This window comes from Acanthopagrus latus, chromosome 7 (assembly GCF_904848185.1).
Source record: "Acanthopagrus latus isolate v.2019 chromosome 7, fAcaLat1.1, whole genome shotgun sequence".
NCBI classification, from domain to species: domain Eukaryota; kingdom Metazoa; phylum Chordata; class Actinopteri; order Spariformes; family Sparidae; genus Acanthopagrus; species Acanthopagrus latus.
This window is the reverse complement of record NC_051045.1, coordinates 23,722,871-23,741,903: the sequence shown is the minus strand read 5'-3', so window position 1 is coordinate 23,741,903 and position 19,033 is coordinate 23,722,871. Positions and strand designations below refer to the sequence as shown.

The window sequence follows — 19,033 nt, the reverse complement described above, 5'->3', positions numbered from 1 at the left end:
TGTAAACAAAATGAGTAAAGGACTTTATTGCAAGCTCATGTTAAGTTTCAATAGTGGTCAACGAACATAAAAACAATACATTTGCTCTGAGAGGGTAAACAGAAGACGGTCAGCTGTAGCTGCAAGGATCCTTTCAGTAGGGGGCAGCAAAGACTGGCTTCAACATGTACCCGTCTGTAAACGGCGTGTCAGTAAACAAAGTATGCTATTAATTCTTACACTTTATCAATTCTTGATTAATAAATATGAATGACGGATCTCTTTCCAACACAGGACTACTCTCACTTACGCTCATCTGTATCATATGCAGCATCTCCGTAGTTCTCAGGGCATGTGGCCGGTCTGTTCGTAATTTTCTCGAGAGTTCAAAGCGGTCCCGAAGATCCTGTTATTAGGGACCACATATTAATGTCCCCTGCGCGCACACACACAAGTATCGAGCATGTGCCGAGGGAAGTCATTTAAGTACAAGGCACATTTCTATTCATTATAAATGTAAATCAGATGTTCTCTGAGTGTTAGCAGAGATTGGAAAAAAGAATCGCTGATTTGGGCACGCAGCCCACATATGGTGCAGAGCCTTTCTCCAAAACAAGACACGTATAACATCCAACATTCCCCACACGCCCTGCCCTGTAGCTGCACAACAGACAGAGGAAAAAAAAGCTTTTTGCGTCTTTAAACTGAATCGTTACATTTACTTTCAGGTGTACACCAGATGAGACAATGGAAATTTCTTTTTAAAAAAAGCAAACAGTCCTCTGTGTTGCAGATTGTTGCAGTCAACATGTGGCCATATTGTCCTGGACCACTCTTAAGTGTCTATGGTTTCCACATGAGTGCTCAGCAAGCCAAACCTCACATCTCTCTTGGAGGATATCCACAGAGGGGAGAGGCAGGGGAAAGAATTATGGATGAAAGTCAGCATTCTTCGAGTCAGCCATCGTCCCTCCATGTTTGGTAAGGTGCCCCTGTAGTTCAGAGATGCTATGACTGGTAGCCATATGCTAATGCATCTGAGGAGCAGAGGGAGAAACACGCAGTTGAGACACTGACATTCAGACATTTAAACATTTGGGGGAAAGTCAAAGTGTTGTGTAATAAACTGTCTCGTAGCTGTGATTACTGCCATCAGATTAAAAAAAATGGGATTGAGATGGAGTCCAACAGAAACATGTTTCAAGGGCCTGTTAACTCAAAATACATCATATACAATATGATTCTTTTTCTTCCTCCTACCCAACACAATCGAGGGTGTTCACATTGATCAAATATTACATTTTAAAAAAGCTATTTCAGGGATTTTTTGTCCGGTAAAACCAAATAAATAGTTTTGATGGTTAGGTCTGTGGATAATCCTTCTTAACCGGGTAATTGATTATGAAGAGAGATGCAGGGCACCAGAAACAAAAGTATTTTTCTATTATTTTGGGCGACAGACAAATCCAACAAACTTGGACAATAAAATGAGAACCAGTTAAAGTAAAAAGAAACATATATAGTTTTTTCGTGATTTAGTAGAGCAGAGTTATTATTAGCCTATTAACTTGAACTTTTGGGAAACAGGCCTACTTGTAATGACTTTCTTTCCAAGACTTTGGAGAGAGGTAGGTTAGCTGTTTTTATGCTAAGCTAGGCTAATTGAAGCCTGGCTCTAACTGTGTGTCTGAGAGGAAGCGAATAACTGTGTTTCCCAAACTATTCCCATAAAAAAAAGTGCCTTACTGCAGAAATTCACTTTGCAACATGAAATAGTCGCCACTCACTTGAATGAAACTCCGCCGTGCAGCACAGTCCCTCTCCCCGTGCCGTCCTGTAAATGGGTGACACACAGACCCTAGTCGATGGGGGGAGGTTTGTGAGGCGCGTTGACAGAGAATCGGGAGGCAAATAGAAGGAGGAGCGCTGGTCGGAGCTTTGCTCTCCCTCCCAGGTGAGCCAGTAGCCCCTCAGACCTGGTACGCTGACCTTCCAGTCGACTTGCACTGAGTCACTTCCCACTGTGGTCAGCTGGAGGTCTGCCAGGGCTGGAGTCACTGGAAATGGAGGCGACAGACATGTTAGTCAGAGGGGATATGAATAAAGATGCTAACGGAAAACAGAAACGCTTTAATAGGAAAATGAATTGGAAGCTCCCCTAGCTGCTCCCTGAACTCGACGTGGACAAGTCAAACCTGAATGGAAATGCTAGTCATTATCTGAAACTGAAGACCCGGAAGGGCCCAGGCTGTGTAGGATTAGGATTAGCGTAAATTGATCCGTGGTCACCTAGTTCAACTGCAGTTTGTTCGTATAGCTCACCTTCCTGAGTGCACGCTTTAACAGACATGGCCTTCTCCTTGCCCGAGGTGTGGCGGGCACTAACAGTGACCAAGTAAGTGGTGTCTGGTTGGAGGCCTCTGAGGAGCGTGGAGTTTTGCGTTCGGCTGACAGTCGTAGCGTGGACCTTGCCCCTGGGCAGGGCGGAGTACTCGACATAGTAACTCGTGACCGTCTCCGGCTGCAAAGGACCCCAACTCACCCGAACACTGGTCTCCCCCGACTCAGAGACCGTTACCGTAGCTGGGCTCATCACCACTGGTGTGTGGGGGGGAGACAAAAAAAAAAAACAACCTCTCAGTCAACCTCCTATTTAGTATTTTAGTCAGTGCACAGCCCAATGAAAACATTTACAGTAAACGGAAAAAGAAGTGTACAGTAATCTAACCTGGCTTTGTCTTGAAGGTGACAGAAAGTGCATTAAACGACTGTTCATTGGACTCCGGCGTCAGTGTGGCAGTATAGGTGGTGTCAGGTTTCAGGCCTGTCAGCCGGGCGGTGTTGGAATCTGCTCCTTCTATCAGTCTTTGGTACTGAATACCTCCGGTGCTCGGACTGGTCCCACTTCCGCCGCCGCCGCCTCCTGCTCCACCCGTCTGAACCGGAGCGAAGCGGACCTCGTAGTAGCCCGTCAAACCGGACAGAACGGGTCGCCACTGGAGCGTGGCGGAGTTAGTGGACACATCGCGGACGTTGATTCGCTCGGCTCGGATGATCTCTGTTGGAGGACAAGGAAGGATGAAGTCACTGTGTGCGCGAGGGTCTGTTAGGATTTAGGGACAAGTTATAATTCTGTGAAGACTCGGAGACGGCTGGTGTCAGGGAAGAGGATGAGACAGAGTGCTAAAAATTCCTTGGTTTCAGACAGCCACCCACGTAGACAGCCAGACTTGGGTTTCTGGGTGCATCCATAACCCGACAACAAGACAACTTGAAATAGCCAACCCAGTGAGGCCCTGCAACAAAATAACAAATGCCGCAGAGGCATCGATATCTGTGGCAGGACCTTTAGGTTCTCAGCAAAGACTCAAGCATTTCTCCTTGTTGCACACACACCTTATTTATACCATGCATCACGGCTTACAGCTGCAGTATAGAGTGCAGAATTAATCAGCTCTCCCTTGTGAGCGTAATGGCAGTTACCTAATCTGGCCAGAGAAGTGGGCAGCCACCCCTGGTCTATATCTGTAAATATATATATGTGTCACGACTGGCATAGTGTTGGAGGATGCAGTAAGCGAAGCTGAATCATTAATCCATTAATAGATCATCATATCTCATTACAGGGACTCTTACACACGCACATAGACACTCCCGGCGTCCCGGCCTCTTATTCAGTCTCACTGTCTTCAGGGGCATGTGCGGAATTAGGGTGAAGCACAGAGACACGCAACGCAACTTTGTGCAGCAGAGTGGGCAGGCAGCTAAGTGTGATTGTAGCTGTTTGGATGAGTCCGTTTCTGCTACGGAAACTAAATGTTTATAGAGACAGCTTCTTTGGTAAAGTGTGTTTCTGCAGATTGATCACACAGACTACAGCGGACGTTGCTTCTATAAATACTAGTGGCTGTTAACTGCCAGTGTAATTGACTCAAAACATGGAGTCTGCAGTTTGCCACCTGTACGATCATAGACTTTCGCAGAGTTAGAGCATATAATAATTCATTTTTTGGCCACTTGGAGACCAAACATCGACATATCACTCTATGGCCTAAAGTTGTGGTCGCTAACGTGTTAGCATGCAGTTGTCTGTTTCCGCCTGACACGGATCAACATTACCATTCCCTTGGAGTCATATTTCTATTCACTTTTTTATATTCTAATATATTTTGTTATAATTGTCTTCTTAGCTCTGTTTTGACACAAATGGCTTAAACTTTAGCAGCTACATGACTACATTCTCCAGTTAGTTTTAAGCTTTGTGTTTTTCATCATCTGCAATTATTTCTCCGGGAATAATGCACGTGATTTAAGAAATCAGGCATATTTAGGTGGCTGGTGTCTGTGAGTTGAGTTCAAAAGCAGACTGTTGGCAGAGGTATACACTCTGCGTGCCGTTCTGGTTTTCTGTGATTTTGTCACAGAGAGTGACACCGTTCACTTTACACATGCTATGTGTAGGCTCAGAAATCACTCCCTCAAAACAGTTCTAAATTGATGAATTACAGTGCATTAGCATTAAATTCAGCAAAATCACAAAGTAAATTAATACAAATCCTTCAGCTTGCAAATTATATTTCAATCCATTTATTGTGTATGTAAATGAGGAATTAATAATTCTGTTCTGCGTTTGATACTTATGTGAATGTCATTCTTACAATTAATTTCTCAATTCTCATGCGTTTAAAATGTCTCTATTTTTCTTGAGTTAAAAGACAGATCTCGAGTCCGGAACACAGAGCGGTAACAAGGGTTATGATTGACAGACATTTAAAGATTATCTTCATACAATATTAATCATTTATTATTTGATCATTATTCAACACTGAAAATTAATCAGTAACATTTCTGGCACACTTTGGGTGTTACTCCTTGAACCTTAAAATACGCCCAGCTACCTCGCACCATACTCACCAATGATGGCGTCCCGCAGGTCGTCTGTGATGATACTCAGATCATCGATGTCCACAAAGTACAGGTGGCTCTCCACAGGTGGACTCACCACTTGCCTCAGCACCAGGTAGTTGCCATGCCCAGTGGAGACCACCAGCACAGCCACGCCTTCCTCCCGCAGCTCAGCCATTGGTCCAACCACATCCCCGGGTTTCACCCCATCCGTCAACCACACCAGCACTCTCGGGAGCCCCGCCCGGGCCCCGCCCGGTGCTCCAGGTCTCAGCACCCGCTCCTTTGCCATCCGCAGCGCCTCCACAGTGTTGGTGTCCCCCCTGAGAGGTTTGGTGTTCTTCAAAGCCCCCTGGAGGCCACCTTGGGTGCTGTGGGTGTCAAAGCCAAACTCGACGCGCGGTTGGGTGCCCACCTGCAGGAGTCCCACCCTCACCTGGTCCTCTCCCAGCGAGAAGGGGCGGAGGAGCTCAGACAGGAAGGTGAGCATGCGGGAGTGCTCGTAGGACGACACACTCCCTGAGGAGTCCAGCAAGAAGAGGACGTCACCCTCACAGCAGTTCAGCACTGTGGGGGAGAAACACATTAATACAATCATTAATATGCTGCCTCTGGGTGCTGGTGGGAGAATTATGTGCAACTCCCCATATGACTCCTTTCCTCTGATCCCCTCTCATGCTTCGCTGACAAACGCACATTTGGAATCTCCCTCCCATTCTCGGCTGACCGTCTTGGAAAAGTCACACAGCTTTTATAGGGGGACAGGGGACGTCAACATGAAAGCAGCAGAGTCAGAAGCAAGTAAGAAACAAACAATTACAGCAAAGATAAGGTGAAATCAAACAAACACTGCAACTACAAAATGATGCCGGCTTTATGATAGCTTCAGAAGTGGATGATGGATAAAAGGCCTTCAAGCCCTGGGCCTGCGAGTGGATTCCCCCCCCCCCCAATTTTCCGTGCGTCAAAACAGAAGCGTAGTTAAAAAAGCATGTGCCAAGAGCGAAGCACAGGAGGGAGGGAAAACAGTAGCTGCTGGGCATTAGTGGCGAAGGGAGAGGGAGTGGAGAAAGGAGGTGGGACAAGGGGAAATAAAAGGCGTTAAAAGGAGACTGAGGGTTTGGGGGGGTGGGCTGTACTGGCAGTTCCAAGCGAGAGACGAGGAGGAATGTTGGACAGCCATATACAGCGCAGAGAGAGACAGAGAACGAAAGAAAAGGAGCAGCAGCCGCCGCAAGTGAGGCATATTTAGTTGCAGATCATCTGAGTGTGCAGTCATCCTAAAAAAAAAAACTAAAAAAAAAAAAAACTAAAAAAAACGCCCACTGGTAAAATCTCAGAGCAAGGGCTTAAAGAGAAAAGTGAATAAAAAAGCCAGATTCAGATATGGTGATATAATGCTGCAATTACAAGCACAGGCTCAGACACCTTCGTTATTTTACTATTTCAATGTTCAAGACGTGAGATGAGGTGTTGATAACACTCGAGGTGTCGAAAGCTTAAGACGCTGCAAGGTCTGCACACAAAAATCCCATATATAAACACACACACACACACACAGAAATGCAGACGTGCACACTCGCAGCCTTTCTCTCCATCAGCCTAAGGAATTCCTTACATCGTCTTGTTGTTTGGACTTTGGAGCGTGGGGGCTCCGTATCGCAGCCCCCCTACTACCTCCACCTTTGTGCAGGTACGCCTTTATCTGAAATCCGACGTCTGTTTATTTGGGGGGGGGGGGTTTAAATGGAGCCTGCTGTTATCGTATGCTCGCTAAATGGGATTTATAGGTGCACTATTAGTGCTCGAGTGATGTGATGGTGGAAACATGAAACCTCAGGTGGTCCCAGTAAAACGGTACGGGAGCGGAGCAGGTCTTGCAACCTGCCGAACACATGGGTGTGTAATGAGTCTGCCGCTGACACATGCGCAAATATGACAATATATAGGTTTTGTGGAACGAAGGGAAGCGAGAACATGAGAAACTGAAACAGACAAATTTCATTTCAAGTCAATAGTCAGAGCCAGAGAGGTTAACTCCCTTTTAATAACTCATGATTACCCATAAATCGGGCTCCATGTTGCCTCTCTTTCTGTGGGTGTGAGTTGTAGGAATGGTAAGCTCTTCCTGACACAAGGTTGACATTAATAGCAGCAAGTGCACTTACTAAAAGCCCAATTACTGCAGGCTATGTTGGTTCAGTCTCCTAAGGTCCCTATTAATGGAAATAGCAAGGTGTCAGCATCTCACTCACTAGAACGTTAACGCAGACATAAAGATCGGCTCTCGCTGACGGACTCGGCGTCATCCAAGTTTAGCCTCTCAGACACTTCACGGTCATGTGATTTACCGCAAGGCGTGAAGGCACCGCCGTGATGACGGCTGTTTGTGTTGTGTTTGTGAATCAAGACTGCTGATCTGGAGTCACCGATCACACATTATAAACTCACCGAGGAGTCAGTGTGAGGTAACAAAAGATCGGCTAAAAAATTTATCATATTAAGTTTGTACTGTAAACTGCAGGTCCAATCTGTAACTCTCGCTGTTATCTCTTCTCGCCTGATTGTTTCTTTAAAGGTGCACTATGTAGTTTAAGTGAGAAAAATCTTCATTGACTGATTTTTTTTTTTTCATGCCTAAAAAAAAACTAAATAAACTCTCTGTCTCATGAACAAACTGAACTTTAAGGACAACACAATTGAATCTTGTTATGTTTATATTTGCAACCTTTCTATCTTCAAGCAGTGTTTCTGGACCTTACTTCCCTCTGAGAACAGCTTTTTTATTCACTTATGGAAAAATGAATATATCTCAGTATGTGTTATCACCTCATCATTATTGCAAATATTGAAATTCTGAGTTTGTACTTCTTCTCCTAAACATACACAGTGCCCCTTGAAGGGATAAAACAATAATCCAAATGTGAGCAGAGAGCCTGCTTTGTCCTTCCCATGGAAACCGCCGCTGTGATGCCAAGCGATTTCATCAGCAGACAGTTATTTGGAATTCAACCCTTTTTTTTCCCTGCTATTTGGGGAGCACCTGAAGGCTTTGTGCAGGAGCCAGGGTGGTCCCCTATCGCCGCCTCTCTCCCTCTTCTTGAGGAACCACTGCCGCCGGGCTGTTGGGTTTCATCAACTCCCAATTCTATACCTGGAGACGTGCCAGCTCGCTGAGAACACTGGTGTAATGTCAACCCCACCCTGATCCTCCCTGAGCCCAGACAGTCTCTCCACCTCCTGAAGCCGCATCAGTTTCTCGTGGCAAACTCACTGCATCTAATGTTATGCGCCACCAATATAAACTGAGATTTATATTAACTTAGGACAAAAGCTGTGTGAAGATTAACGGTGAGAAGTTTTTGGATCAGCATAAAAATTATGATGCTGAAGTGAATGCTGCTTCCAAACAGATATTAAGGGGGGGGTTAATATTTAATGAGGTAATAATAAAAAAATCATAACTGAATAAACAAGCTGCTCACAGAGGAAAATAAGCAAATAAGCTCCCAGATGGACGTTTGAAGCTAGATATAAACAAAGTAGAACAGTATGAAATAGTGTTATCCTTTAAGGTCAGCTTCTTTAAGCATGAAAACAAACACTTCGATTTATTCAGTTTGTTGAGGCAGGTCTTTCTCTTCTGATTCAAAGCTATACAGTGCACCTTACATCTTACATTTAATTCTACTGCAACTATTTTTCGTTTCCTCTTTTAGCCACGGATTACAAATCGATCCCTGGCACAATTCCCTGCATTATAATAAATACGGACCAGTTGTGTCCGTGTGTTGGGGGAGCTTACCTCCTTCAGGTGCGGTGTTCTGTGCAGCCATCGGCCGCAGGAGCAAACACAACAGCATCCATGTGAAACTCGCGTGGCTCTCCATCACAATGCTGTGAGTCAGTTCCTCCGAAGAAGCAATTTATAGGGTAACACGATTTTTTTTAATGCGTTCAGGAGTCAACCATATATCCACCAGAGCCCCGAGGAGCGCGCTCCCATGAAGTCACTAGATCATAGTGAGAAGAATCATAGTGAGTATGAGTCACATCCAGGCGGCTTCTTATCTTTCCCCTGCGTTGGACATGATCAACCAGCCGGTAACTGGGGACGTCTGTAGCTGGACTTAAACTGATCTCGAAACTTCGGTCTGCGTGCGCGAAGTCTGGATGCTTCTCCTCAATGCAAACGCGTCTGGCTGCTCGCGCTCAGCACACCAATATCAAGCACGCGAGCACGGACGAGAGTTCCCGGCGCCACTTTCAAAGTAAAACTCCTGTTACGCAATGCCAAACTGTGCTGGCCAAATACACACATGGACTTTGTCCTGCGTACCAAGGCTAATTATAGTTGCGATGATACATTTAGGTTAAACGCACGGGTTTTGTCGGTGGTCGAATTAAAGCGTTTCGTCTGTGGGCTAAAGTAACTAGAGCTGGTAATACCAGAATGTAAAAATACTCGATTACAATCAAATTCCTTTTTTTTTTATTTTTAGATTGAACTTGAATAAAAGTACAAAAGTATTGACTACTTGATGATGAAGATGATGATGATGATTATTATTATTGTTGTTGTTGTTGTTGTTGTTGTTGTTGTTAGGTAAGCAGGATGGTGTAGCCGCTGTTTGATAGGTAGAGTCCACTGCTTTATGTAGTGTTTGCTAGTTTAATCCCTAACAATGCATTATCAATTGTAATATATATATATATATATATATATATATATATATATATATATATATATATACACACACACACACACACACATATATATATATATACACACATATATATATATATATACATTTAGATGTACATTTTAAATACATATATCTAAATATCAAACGGGTTGAGTGGAGCAACACAACATTTTTACCTAGATTCAGTGTGGATCACAAAAATGCATCGCATGCATTTTTAAGACCTAACTAATGTGTTAAATGCTTTTTCTTTATCATAATCACAACACTTTAAAAAAATATATATTATTCAACCTACATTATCTAGATCCATGTCAACATGCTTTAGCGGACATATTGCTGCGTTGCAGAGCAATTACTGCCACCTTGGTCAGTGGAATGGTTTCAGTTCACTGCGAGGCATTCACCTTTGTGAGTGTGCATGTGCATCCTCGAACTCATGCACAAAAACACAACAAAAAAGAAAGAGGTGCCCACTGATGAAAACACAGCATTGAAAAATCCCACAGGGTATCTTTAATGTGCAAAATAACTGCGTCTACCAGATAAACACGGTAAAGTAAAAAGCACAATATTCACCTGTGAGCTGTGTTACCGCAGCAGTATAAAGTAGCAGAAAATGGGAACAAAAGTTAAGTAGAAATGCCGCAAATTAAGAACCAAATTGAATCTACTAAACACTGTAGTGTTCAGGGTAAGCCACTGCCAATAGCTGCCCAGAAACATGCTTTAACTTTGAAGCTAAAGTTGCCCCAGCCTCCCTCTGACTACTCCTGTCTGGCTTGACGCAACTCTAACTATCTTGTGTACCTCACTCCTCCCTGCTCTCTCCAGTGTCCCCAGTAACCCAGAATAGTAAGTAGGGCTGTGTTCCCCATACAGGCGTCTACACCCTGGACCTGAGCCGCAATTAGATTCAAGACTTCAGGTCAGTTTATTAGCAGGGATATAAATGGGAAACCCCCTAAAATTTCACTTTACATTTCACTGAGATGAGTCATACGGCATATTTTGATATTAGCTGAAGTGTATAAATGGATCTGTTTGAAAACATATATCTTTGCTGATACACCCAGTAGCCCTCTTGATATCTTCGGCACAGGTGTAAAAAAAAAAAAAAAAAGATGAATTGCAAGTCATTTTTAACTTTCAGCTTAACTTTGTTTTCTGAATATTTGTTGAACCAGTTGAATGCAACCAAGAATTTCGGCTTGAGGAGCCTCTGGTACACCAACAGGGACCACAAATACTTGCAGCATTCAAACCACTGGGAGTGCATCTTTGAAATTATACAGCACGAGGTCCTAGAGTGGAAAAAGGGTCACAAACTTTGCATGTTGGCAATTTTCTGAGGTCAACCACTCAACCTTTTAAAATAACATGAAGATTTACATGTGAAAGCGAAGTGAGTGGACAGTTCAGGCGGCATGGAGTCACAAAAGACCTACTGTATGATTCAGCAGAGACAGGACCTATATTGTGTGTGTGCGTGTGTGCACGCGCGCATGTGCATGACCTATTAAAGTGCTTGTGTGCGAGACAAACAAAAAAGAAACAAAGGGGGTAGGAGGGAATGAATAGATGTGAGAGGATGCCGGAATTCAACGGTCTGGATTCCTCTGTGACACATCGTGTCCAAATACATGTATTGTTCCAGTGAGACATTGACAATAAACACACCCGTTCCAATACACACACCTAGTAACTAAACACTATCAGTGCAGCGCAGTCAGTCATTGTAAACAATCATGATAGCTGACCTGTATGTAATTGGAAACTTCCATATAAGGAAATATGTAGAAAGAACACAAAATATTAGAAAAAGTCACCATTTGTTCATTTTATATGCATTTATAATGATGACTCTGAATCGTGTGACAATTAAAGGGTAGCTTCACCAATTTACTTTTTTTCTTTTTTAATTTTACTCAATTTGAATTTCTACGTAATGATGCTTTAGGGTGTGTTTACAGTTCTTGGGGAGTATTTTAAAGCCTTATGTGGCTCTAGAGGAAGCCCCATGTAATCTGATAAATTCCCTGCAGTGATGTCACTCTGTGGCCAAGTTGCACTGTAAGTAATGTAAGCGACAGGTTTTGGAAAGGAAGATGAATTTGTGTGGAATAAAAAATCTACATCTCTGGTTCTGTGGCACTGAGTTTGATAATTTGTCTTTTAACTGTCCATAATGAATCCAACAGTGTTACAGGAGGGCAATTATCTGCAGTGCAACTGAGTGTCACTGAGTGACATGACGGGAGAACTGAAGAACTAAAGAACACTTCAATGTGTAAAATTAGCGGAGGTTGCCTTTAAAATGTGAGTCCAGTTTCCTAAAAATGTTTCATTTCATGCTCTGTTGCTAAAACTGAACGTTAAACATCTGGGAAGTCAAGTTCCACACACATCATGATCCATTTACACTCTGCTGCTACTGCACAACAGACATGCAACATTAATTTCTCTGTGGTTTTCGTGTTCCTCCCCTCCAGGCCTGAACAAGTTCTCACATGCACATTTATGGCCCCCGAAGCTCATGGTCATCGACACTGTGCTGTTTGGATATTACTACAGATGGGAGTTCTCTTCCTGTGCTTTTTTTTTTTTTTTTAGTCTACTCAGTTGTAAATCAGTTAGATACACACTGAATACCCCCACCCAGAACATCTTGGCCTTGGTGTGTGCGGGAGCAGTAAATAGCTGAACATGCATGTGCAGAGAGTGTGCTCCGAGTGTGTATTTTCTGCGTGGGCGTGTGTCCGCACGTGAACACATTCATACATGTATTTCACCATGTCAGGCATCGCATGAGTTGTGCAGTGACAGATCACACGCAGCGGACGGACCCGGTGTGTGTCAAGCGCACGATCTTCAGCTCGACGTTGCGCTGACATCCGCACATTGCCAGCTGTTTTCACCCAACAGCCTCATGTCACCACAATGCCTCCACCGCCTAAATCAGTGTGTCAGATTATGCAACCTGCACGGAGATCTGTTTCTGCTCATCTTCACATACCATCGTAGGCCTGGTGGGATGACAGCTAAAAGTCCTTTCAGAGGGAAAAAGTGCAACAGCACTGTAAATTTGACCTTTTAGTTCTGGGCAATCCCGCAGCAGATGGAGTAGGGGGGGACGGGTGGAGAGGCGAAAAACACTGAGATGTCATCTGAGGCGGTGGAAGAGTTTACGACATTTTGTTCATCACAACATTATGGGTGTGATAACCTGGAAACGGAGAAAAACAGACGATCCTTTGGGACAGGGTTGGAGCCTGAAACACTCCTTAAGCAGCCTGAGTTACTGCCTCTTGCAACTTTGGCCCCTATAATAGCAACCTAGTCGTAATTACGCATTAAAATTTGGGCTGCCGAGGATATGGCTACATATCGGAATGCCACTGTCAGTGGTTCAGTAAATTCCACAGATCTATATTTGCCAGTGTTTTCCTACACTCTGCCAGTCCATGGTATTCGAGGTTTGGTTTACAGCAAGCCACGGTTTATGTGGCGATTCGGGGAAGAAAAGCAGAAACACTTCTGCTCTCAGTGAAGAAAAAAAAAAACTGCTCCATAAAGACAGAGAAGATGATGGAGTAGGTGGAAAGCTGATCGAGGGGAGAGAAATTAAGGAGAGCAACAAGGTCGATGCAGGCTGTGGGAGTGACGGAAAAAGAGAGATAAATCCAAAGATGTTGGATAAAAGCGAAACTCAGACAAAATATTAAGCAAGATTTACATTTTGGACCTTTCAGGCAAGCAGCTCAAACGCGGAGCCAAGAGCTCTCTTCACGTCCTGCGAGGCGGAATCCTGCGTGACGCATAAATAAGAGCCATTACACTAAAAATAGAGACAGGCGAGTCGGAGGGACTTCCCATCACTGGGATGTGCAGGGGAACACAAGTGCTCCAAGTGCCCACTGCCTTCCTGAGAAACACTGACACCTCCGGTCCTGTGTCAGTGGTATTTTCCTGCCTCTTCTGATCAGCATCCTGTATGTCCACAGTGGGTCTCGTCTTTTGCGTCTATGGAGGAATTTCCTAAGCTTTTAACTTTTAGAACATTTTGTTTTGTACCCAGAAACCTGGCAGACAATTGAGCGGTCGGCAAAAGGCTGTCTAAGGCACAAGAAAAACAGAGTAGAACCTTGCTTCGGGAGGACGCTGCCTGTTGATATCCCCCCTGTGTTCCAAGAACTCGGGACCTAATTGCATCCAGGGAAATGCTCTATCTTTGCTTTTCCTAAACAAATATGACAAGTTACATTAAACCGTCCAAGCAACCGTCCGGTTGGAGACGGGACCGCGTTTTCACAGAATAAATCAAGGTGCATATTTAAGTTTGGACACACGCGCCCGTGTCTGCTCACTGTCTCGGAGTAAAAGCGGGCATATATGCGACTAGATCCACCTCGCTAGTTAGAACATCTGTTTTGCAATAATCGACAGCCAGTGAGACTCCACACTGGTGAGGCCAACACCCACTGCAAGTTTCCACAGTAAAATGTCACAGGCTGCCTCTGGTGCTGCCAAGTTGGGACGATGGAGGTTCTCTCTGGCTCGGCTCAGACAATGGTCTTATTGTGGAAAGGGCTGGCAGGGGGCCTTCATTTATAGATAGTGGGTAAATGTACTCGTCTGCTTAAGCTCGGCATGAAAGAGAGCTGACTTTGATGAAATGGCTGGCTGGTCCAAACACTCGATCGCGGCGAACACCTGAGGTAACAAGTCCAGAGCTTTACGCAGAAGCTCACTGGAAGAACATTTTATGGGTATTTTTTGTTTTTTTTGTTTTTTTTTACAGCACGGTAGGCTCTGACTCCGGTGGCATGCGTGTGAGAAACTTCACCCCTAATGAGCCTCTGGAAAAGCTCTAGTTGTTTCCAATACTTCTACGTAGAGCAAAGAATCTCGCTTTGTTGACTATAGTTCAGCAATATAAAAAGGAAATTCCATTCACAGCCTCGGCGTGCCCCCAAGTGCTCACTTGCATTGTAGAAAACGAAGGATTTCCATCCAAAAGCACAAGCTGCTCAAAGATCCTCTGACGCTCGCCATAAACGGAGAAACACTAAAGTCCCACTTATTCAGAGACCACATTAGAAAAGGTCAGTGGCGGTGACTCATCCATGTCAGAGCTCTCCCAGCGCAGCCTGTGGGAAGGAGGATGGCAGGCTACACTTTTCTGGATGTAACAAGAGTTTCTCACACACAGACAACCACAATCCGGCACTGTGCTGAAGTGTGTTTGTGCCTTTATTCACATCACAAGAGACTCTCATAAATCCTTTCCTGCCTCATGTTCCCATGTCGCATTTCTTCTCATGCTTTACCGTCTCTGTCTAATCATCCCTTTCCCTGTCTGCTTTAATAGAGCAAGGCGTCCTTTCTTTTTTCACCTTCCTCCTCTCAGCTGGTCCTCCATAGTGTTTTGGCCTCAGTTGGACGGCAGCTGGATTCTCCATTCTCTCCTCCCTTTGTGATTCCTCGCCCTCGTATTGCTCCTCGGCCTCGCACACTCCCTCCTCCGCAGCCCCAGCTGCCTTCCACCCTTAGTAACACTCCTATACAAACACGCAGACACAAGCACGCACACAGGCCCTCACATGTACACCGAAAGTGGTGCACACACGCGTGTACAGTATAAATGCACAAGCAGGGGCCGACGCGTATACACACACAAAAGGGAGCTGAAGTCACTTTTGTGGTATGTCTGAAGGTTTAAAGGAGCAGGGCTGTGTTGTAATTACAAGTGCATCCGCGGCGGAATCTGTCAGGGCAGGTTGATCTTGGGGGGGGAAGGCCTGGCAACCTATCAAAGCTATCAGTGAGGCAAACCAACCCTGTCGTGCATCGTCTCGCTCAAATAACAAGCGCACATACACAAAAGGCTCACGATAGCGCAGTCGCCGCAGCTGGTCAAACCGTGCCGTTTGATACTGCAGACCTCACAGGCCAGGTTCAGCACGGCGGGGCTGAAGCGCTGTGGCGCAAACTTTTACTGAGGCACCTGAGCAGGTGTGATGAACATCCCTCCATCCCTTTAATGACAGACAGATGACAACCTCGCTGTCCGGCCCGGCCTGCCTGTTAACACGATCACCTGTCATCCACATCCGCTGCCTCCCCACTTAAGTCCGCGCCTTTCACTTCCAGGCACGTTCCGCACACACTCAAAAGTTTTCAGCCGCTCTCTGTTATCTGCTTCCCACTTCCTGCTCTTTCTTTTTACAGTATAAACACACACACACACACACACACAACACGCCCTCTGAAGTGCCCCACAGGTCATTCGGTCCAGTTCGTCTTGGTTTCACTCAGCTCCCCTCCTGTCGAGTGTCAAGGTGACAAGAAGGAGAAGAAACCTGACATTGTCTGTTGGTGATATGCTATGGGGGAGACAGGGGGCGGTGTCGTGTTTGAACTTGTCTGACATGAGCTTTGGCTGTCTGGCCTGTCTCTTTTTCAATGAGTAATCCATTGTCAGACTGAGTACACACACACACACACACACACACACACACACACGCTTCCAGGTTGTGTGACATAGCTCAAGTACAAGAGGGAAGAGAAGTTGTAGCCTGAGGGAGATCGATGGGTGGTGTGTGAGACGGGGAGGCTGCTGGTTAGGTTAAAGAGTTCTTGTGGAAACATCTCTGAAGCTTCTGGGGTTAAAACAGCATCAGTATAGGCTGTGAGGCAGCAATGTGCACCTGAAGCAGTCAAAGCGTCACACGACGTGTTGAACAATATCTCGGCGGCCGTTCAGTTGATTGCCATGAAATGTCACGTTCTCCCTCAGAATTGAATTGTAATAACTTTTGGCATTCCCTGGACTCGTCTGCCAACATTATCAGATCTAGGTTTTAATTTAAGTTTATTACATTCCCACAGTGTTGTATAAACACCCTAAAGTCAAACTTGAGCAACAGTTAAGTTAAGTTGAAATGTTAATTTGATAAAAGTGAAAGTCACCTTTACAATCTTAAAGTAACTGGTATGAAATGTATTTAAATATTAATAGCTATTTTCAGGCAATAAATGTACTAAAATTTAAGTACAAGCCATTACAATTCAAATTCCACATATATTTACATGTAGCCTATGTATACAGCCTAAGTCCACATTCCTGATTGTACTTAAGCACAATACTTGTAAATGGACACAATATGCTAACATGCCAGTGTTAGCATACTAAACTGAGATGATGAACATGGAAAGCAATAAACCTACCAAGCAGAAGCATGTAAGCTTTTTCACTGAGTGAGGATGTTTAGCTGAAGGAACCACTGTGGCAAAAACACAGCCTCACAGAGCATCTAGCAGGGACTGTCGGCCCTCTGGGTTTTGAAGTCTGTAAAACTGTAAACAGAATGAGAGAAATATCTGACATACTTTTATGGTGGTGCAATGAAAGCCATGAATGATTCGATTAACAGACAGAAACCGTCAGGGGAGCGGTCTCCGGAATTTCGAAATATCCCAGTTTTCATATCCAGCTTCCACCTCTTATGGCTAGATGATCGGGGCCAGAGGGTGTTCAAAGTGTTAAAGCCACTATGAGTAGAATTTTAATGTGACTCGGCTTTCAAATGCCTCAGGGCCTCCACGGTCCTGTGTTAGTGCTGGAAAATGGACGGACTGCACCAATTCTCATGCTGGGATTGAGGAGAAACCCCTCTGGCGTGCTTGCGCGTCTTTAAACGAATCACAATCATCTTGTGCAGGGCTAAACGCTAGATGCAGCTCCAATGCCTCTTCAAAATAGTGTCAAGGGAAATTCGGTTTGCACGTGGAGAGGTGAGCCCAGGCACTGAATTGGCAAAAGGAAAGGTGTCAGCTGCAGGCTTGTTTAGGTGTGTTTTGGCAGACAGGTCAACTTGCCAGTTGCAGCATGTAGGTTGCTAGTTTGAAGGTTGTCTTTGTTTTTTCAGGTAGCAGAAGGAAGGAGGGAATGGGTGTCAGTGATAGGCTTTACAGTCTACATCTAGGAAGTCAGACTAGCTTTCAAATGATTGTGACTTTTTTGATTTAAAAAATCTTTCTATTTCCACTGGGGCAACCATGATTTTCTTTTTAATCCACACATGCTGGCTTTAAAGTAAACTGAAAGTCTGAAAATGTAAAGACACTGAAGATAGTGTAAACACAAATGGGGCTGCAATTAACCATTATTTTCAATGCATTCAATGTATAATGCTGTATACAATATTATGTCATGTAAAATTTTTATTATTGTTGTTTTGAGGCAAGGCACTGGTAACAACCGATACCTACGCACTGGATACGAGGGACGCTGAGCACAGCTGTACAAATAGTCCGAGTTCAGTGCGAGATACGGCAGGAGGTCATTTCATAAAATCTTTCCTATCTCTGCTTTTCAACACTCAAGGTTTTCAAACTCAGAGTCTGGGCTTTTTTCTTTTCAGCACATACAGGTCTAGGCAAGCAGCAAACGTCTGTTAAAAAAGACAATGTGTCCGATTCAGCAAATCTTCTTTCAACACCTCTTATCTGTACGTCATCAGTGGTTATGTTGTACTGGTCCTGTTTAATGTATAAATCACTATTAATACTATGCGTGAACTATGTTCCAAATAAAGAGTCCCTATTGTACATCATTTGCAATCAAACTGTGTCTTTGCTACATATAAAGTCTTGTTTATGATACACTAGAGACTGCTCAGCAGACTGTATAAACAGGATGCCTCTCAGAGACAAATAGAGCACACGTCGGTGTGGAGACTGCTCCGTGACAAAGCCAGGATATCATTTTGACAAAGTACCCACGCTGTACTAACAGTTCCTCCACACGGAGACCTGGTGGAAGTTCATTCCACCCTTTCACACTTTTCCGGTGTTTGGCTTTGCTGTCCTGTCATGGTACAGGTTTCAGATTGGAAAATGGGAAGGGCGATGAGAGCGGTGCCAAGCGTATACAGTAAACGGGTGCTGATGAGACAGTTGGGAAGGGAGTGGGGAAACGATGCCAAACCGTCTCAAAATAACCAAGAAAAAGTCAGAGATCAGCAAGACAGTGATTAGAGGGGATTATGGAAAAAGGTTATGTGAACTGCTGAAGAAGAGACATAATTTTGGTTAAAAGAAGAGAGAGAGAGAGACAGCATCTTAAAACAATGACGTGTACAGATACTGGTCGAAGCACAGTGGCTCCCAATGGCACCACTGGCATGCATCAACTTTGAGCACATTCAAAATGTGCTTAAACCCTCACTCTTGGATCATCACAGTTGTCAGTGATGACACATTTATTTCGAGTCTACTATATTTCATTTTCTCATATCAAAATATACCATCCATATTGCACCAAATACCACGATACTAGACTACACACAGTGTACTTTACTTCACTACACTACAGCACAAGATATTACACACACTTTGACGTCTACAATACTGTTGAATATCAAACCATATCATACTGC

General features: G+C 44.4%; 1 protein-coding gene across 1 annotated transcript; it reads right to left on the bottom strand.

The window, feature by feature from the left end:
• Positions 1 to 9,114, bottom strand: vwa1 (von Willebrand factor A domain containing 1). The gene is made up of 6 exons (XM_037105477.1): positions 8,690 to 9,114; positions 4,894 to 5,451; positions 2,708 to 3,037; positions 2,302 to 2,577; positions 1,767 to 2,036; positions 1 to 1,016 (listed from the first exon to the last, which is right to left on the bottom strand). Exons 1-6 carry the CDS (start codon positions 8,772 to 8,774, stop codon positions 988 to 990), a joined length of 1,548 nt encoding a protein of 515 aa, XP_036961372.1. The 5' UTR covers positions 8,775 to 9,114; the 3' UTR covers positions 1 to 987.
• Positions 9,115 to 19,033: the final 9,919 nt, after the last annotated feature.

What these genes read in the sequence shown, in the direction of transcription:
- vwa1 (XM_037105477.1), bottom strand. Translation starts at nt 8,774, where the DNA reads ATGGAGAGCCACGCGAGTTTCACATGGATGCTGTTGTGTTTGCTCCTG. An exon ending in CCTGCGGGACGCCATCATTG is followed by an intron (nt 3,038 to 4,893) that starts GTGAGTATGGTG and finishes GTCCTCCAACAG; the next exon opens with AGATCATCCGAGCCGAGCGA. An exon ending in CACGGCGGAGTTTCATTCAA is followed by an intron (nt 1,017 to 1,766) that starts GTGAGTGGCGAC and finishes TCTGCTCCTCAG; the next exon opens with ATGCATTAGCATATGGCTAC.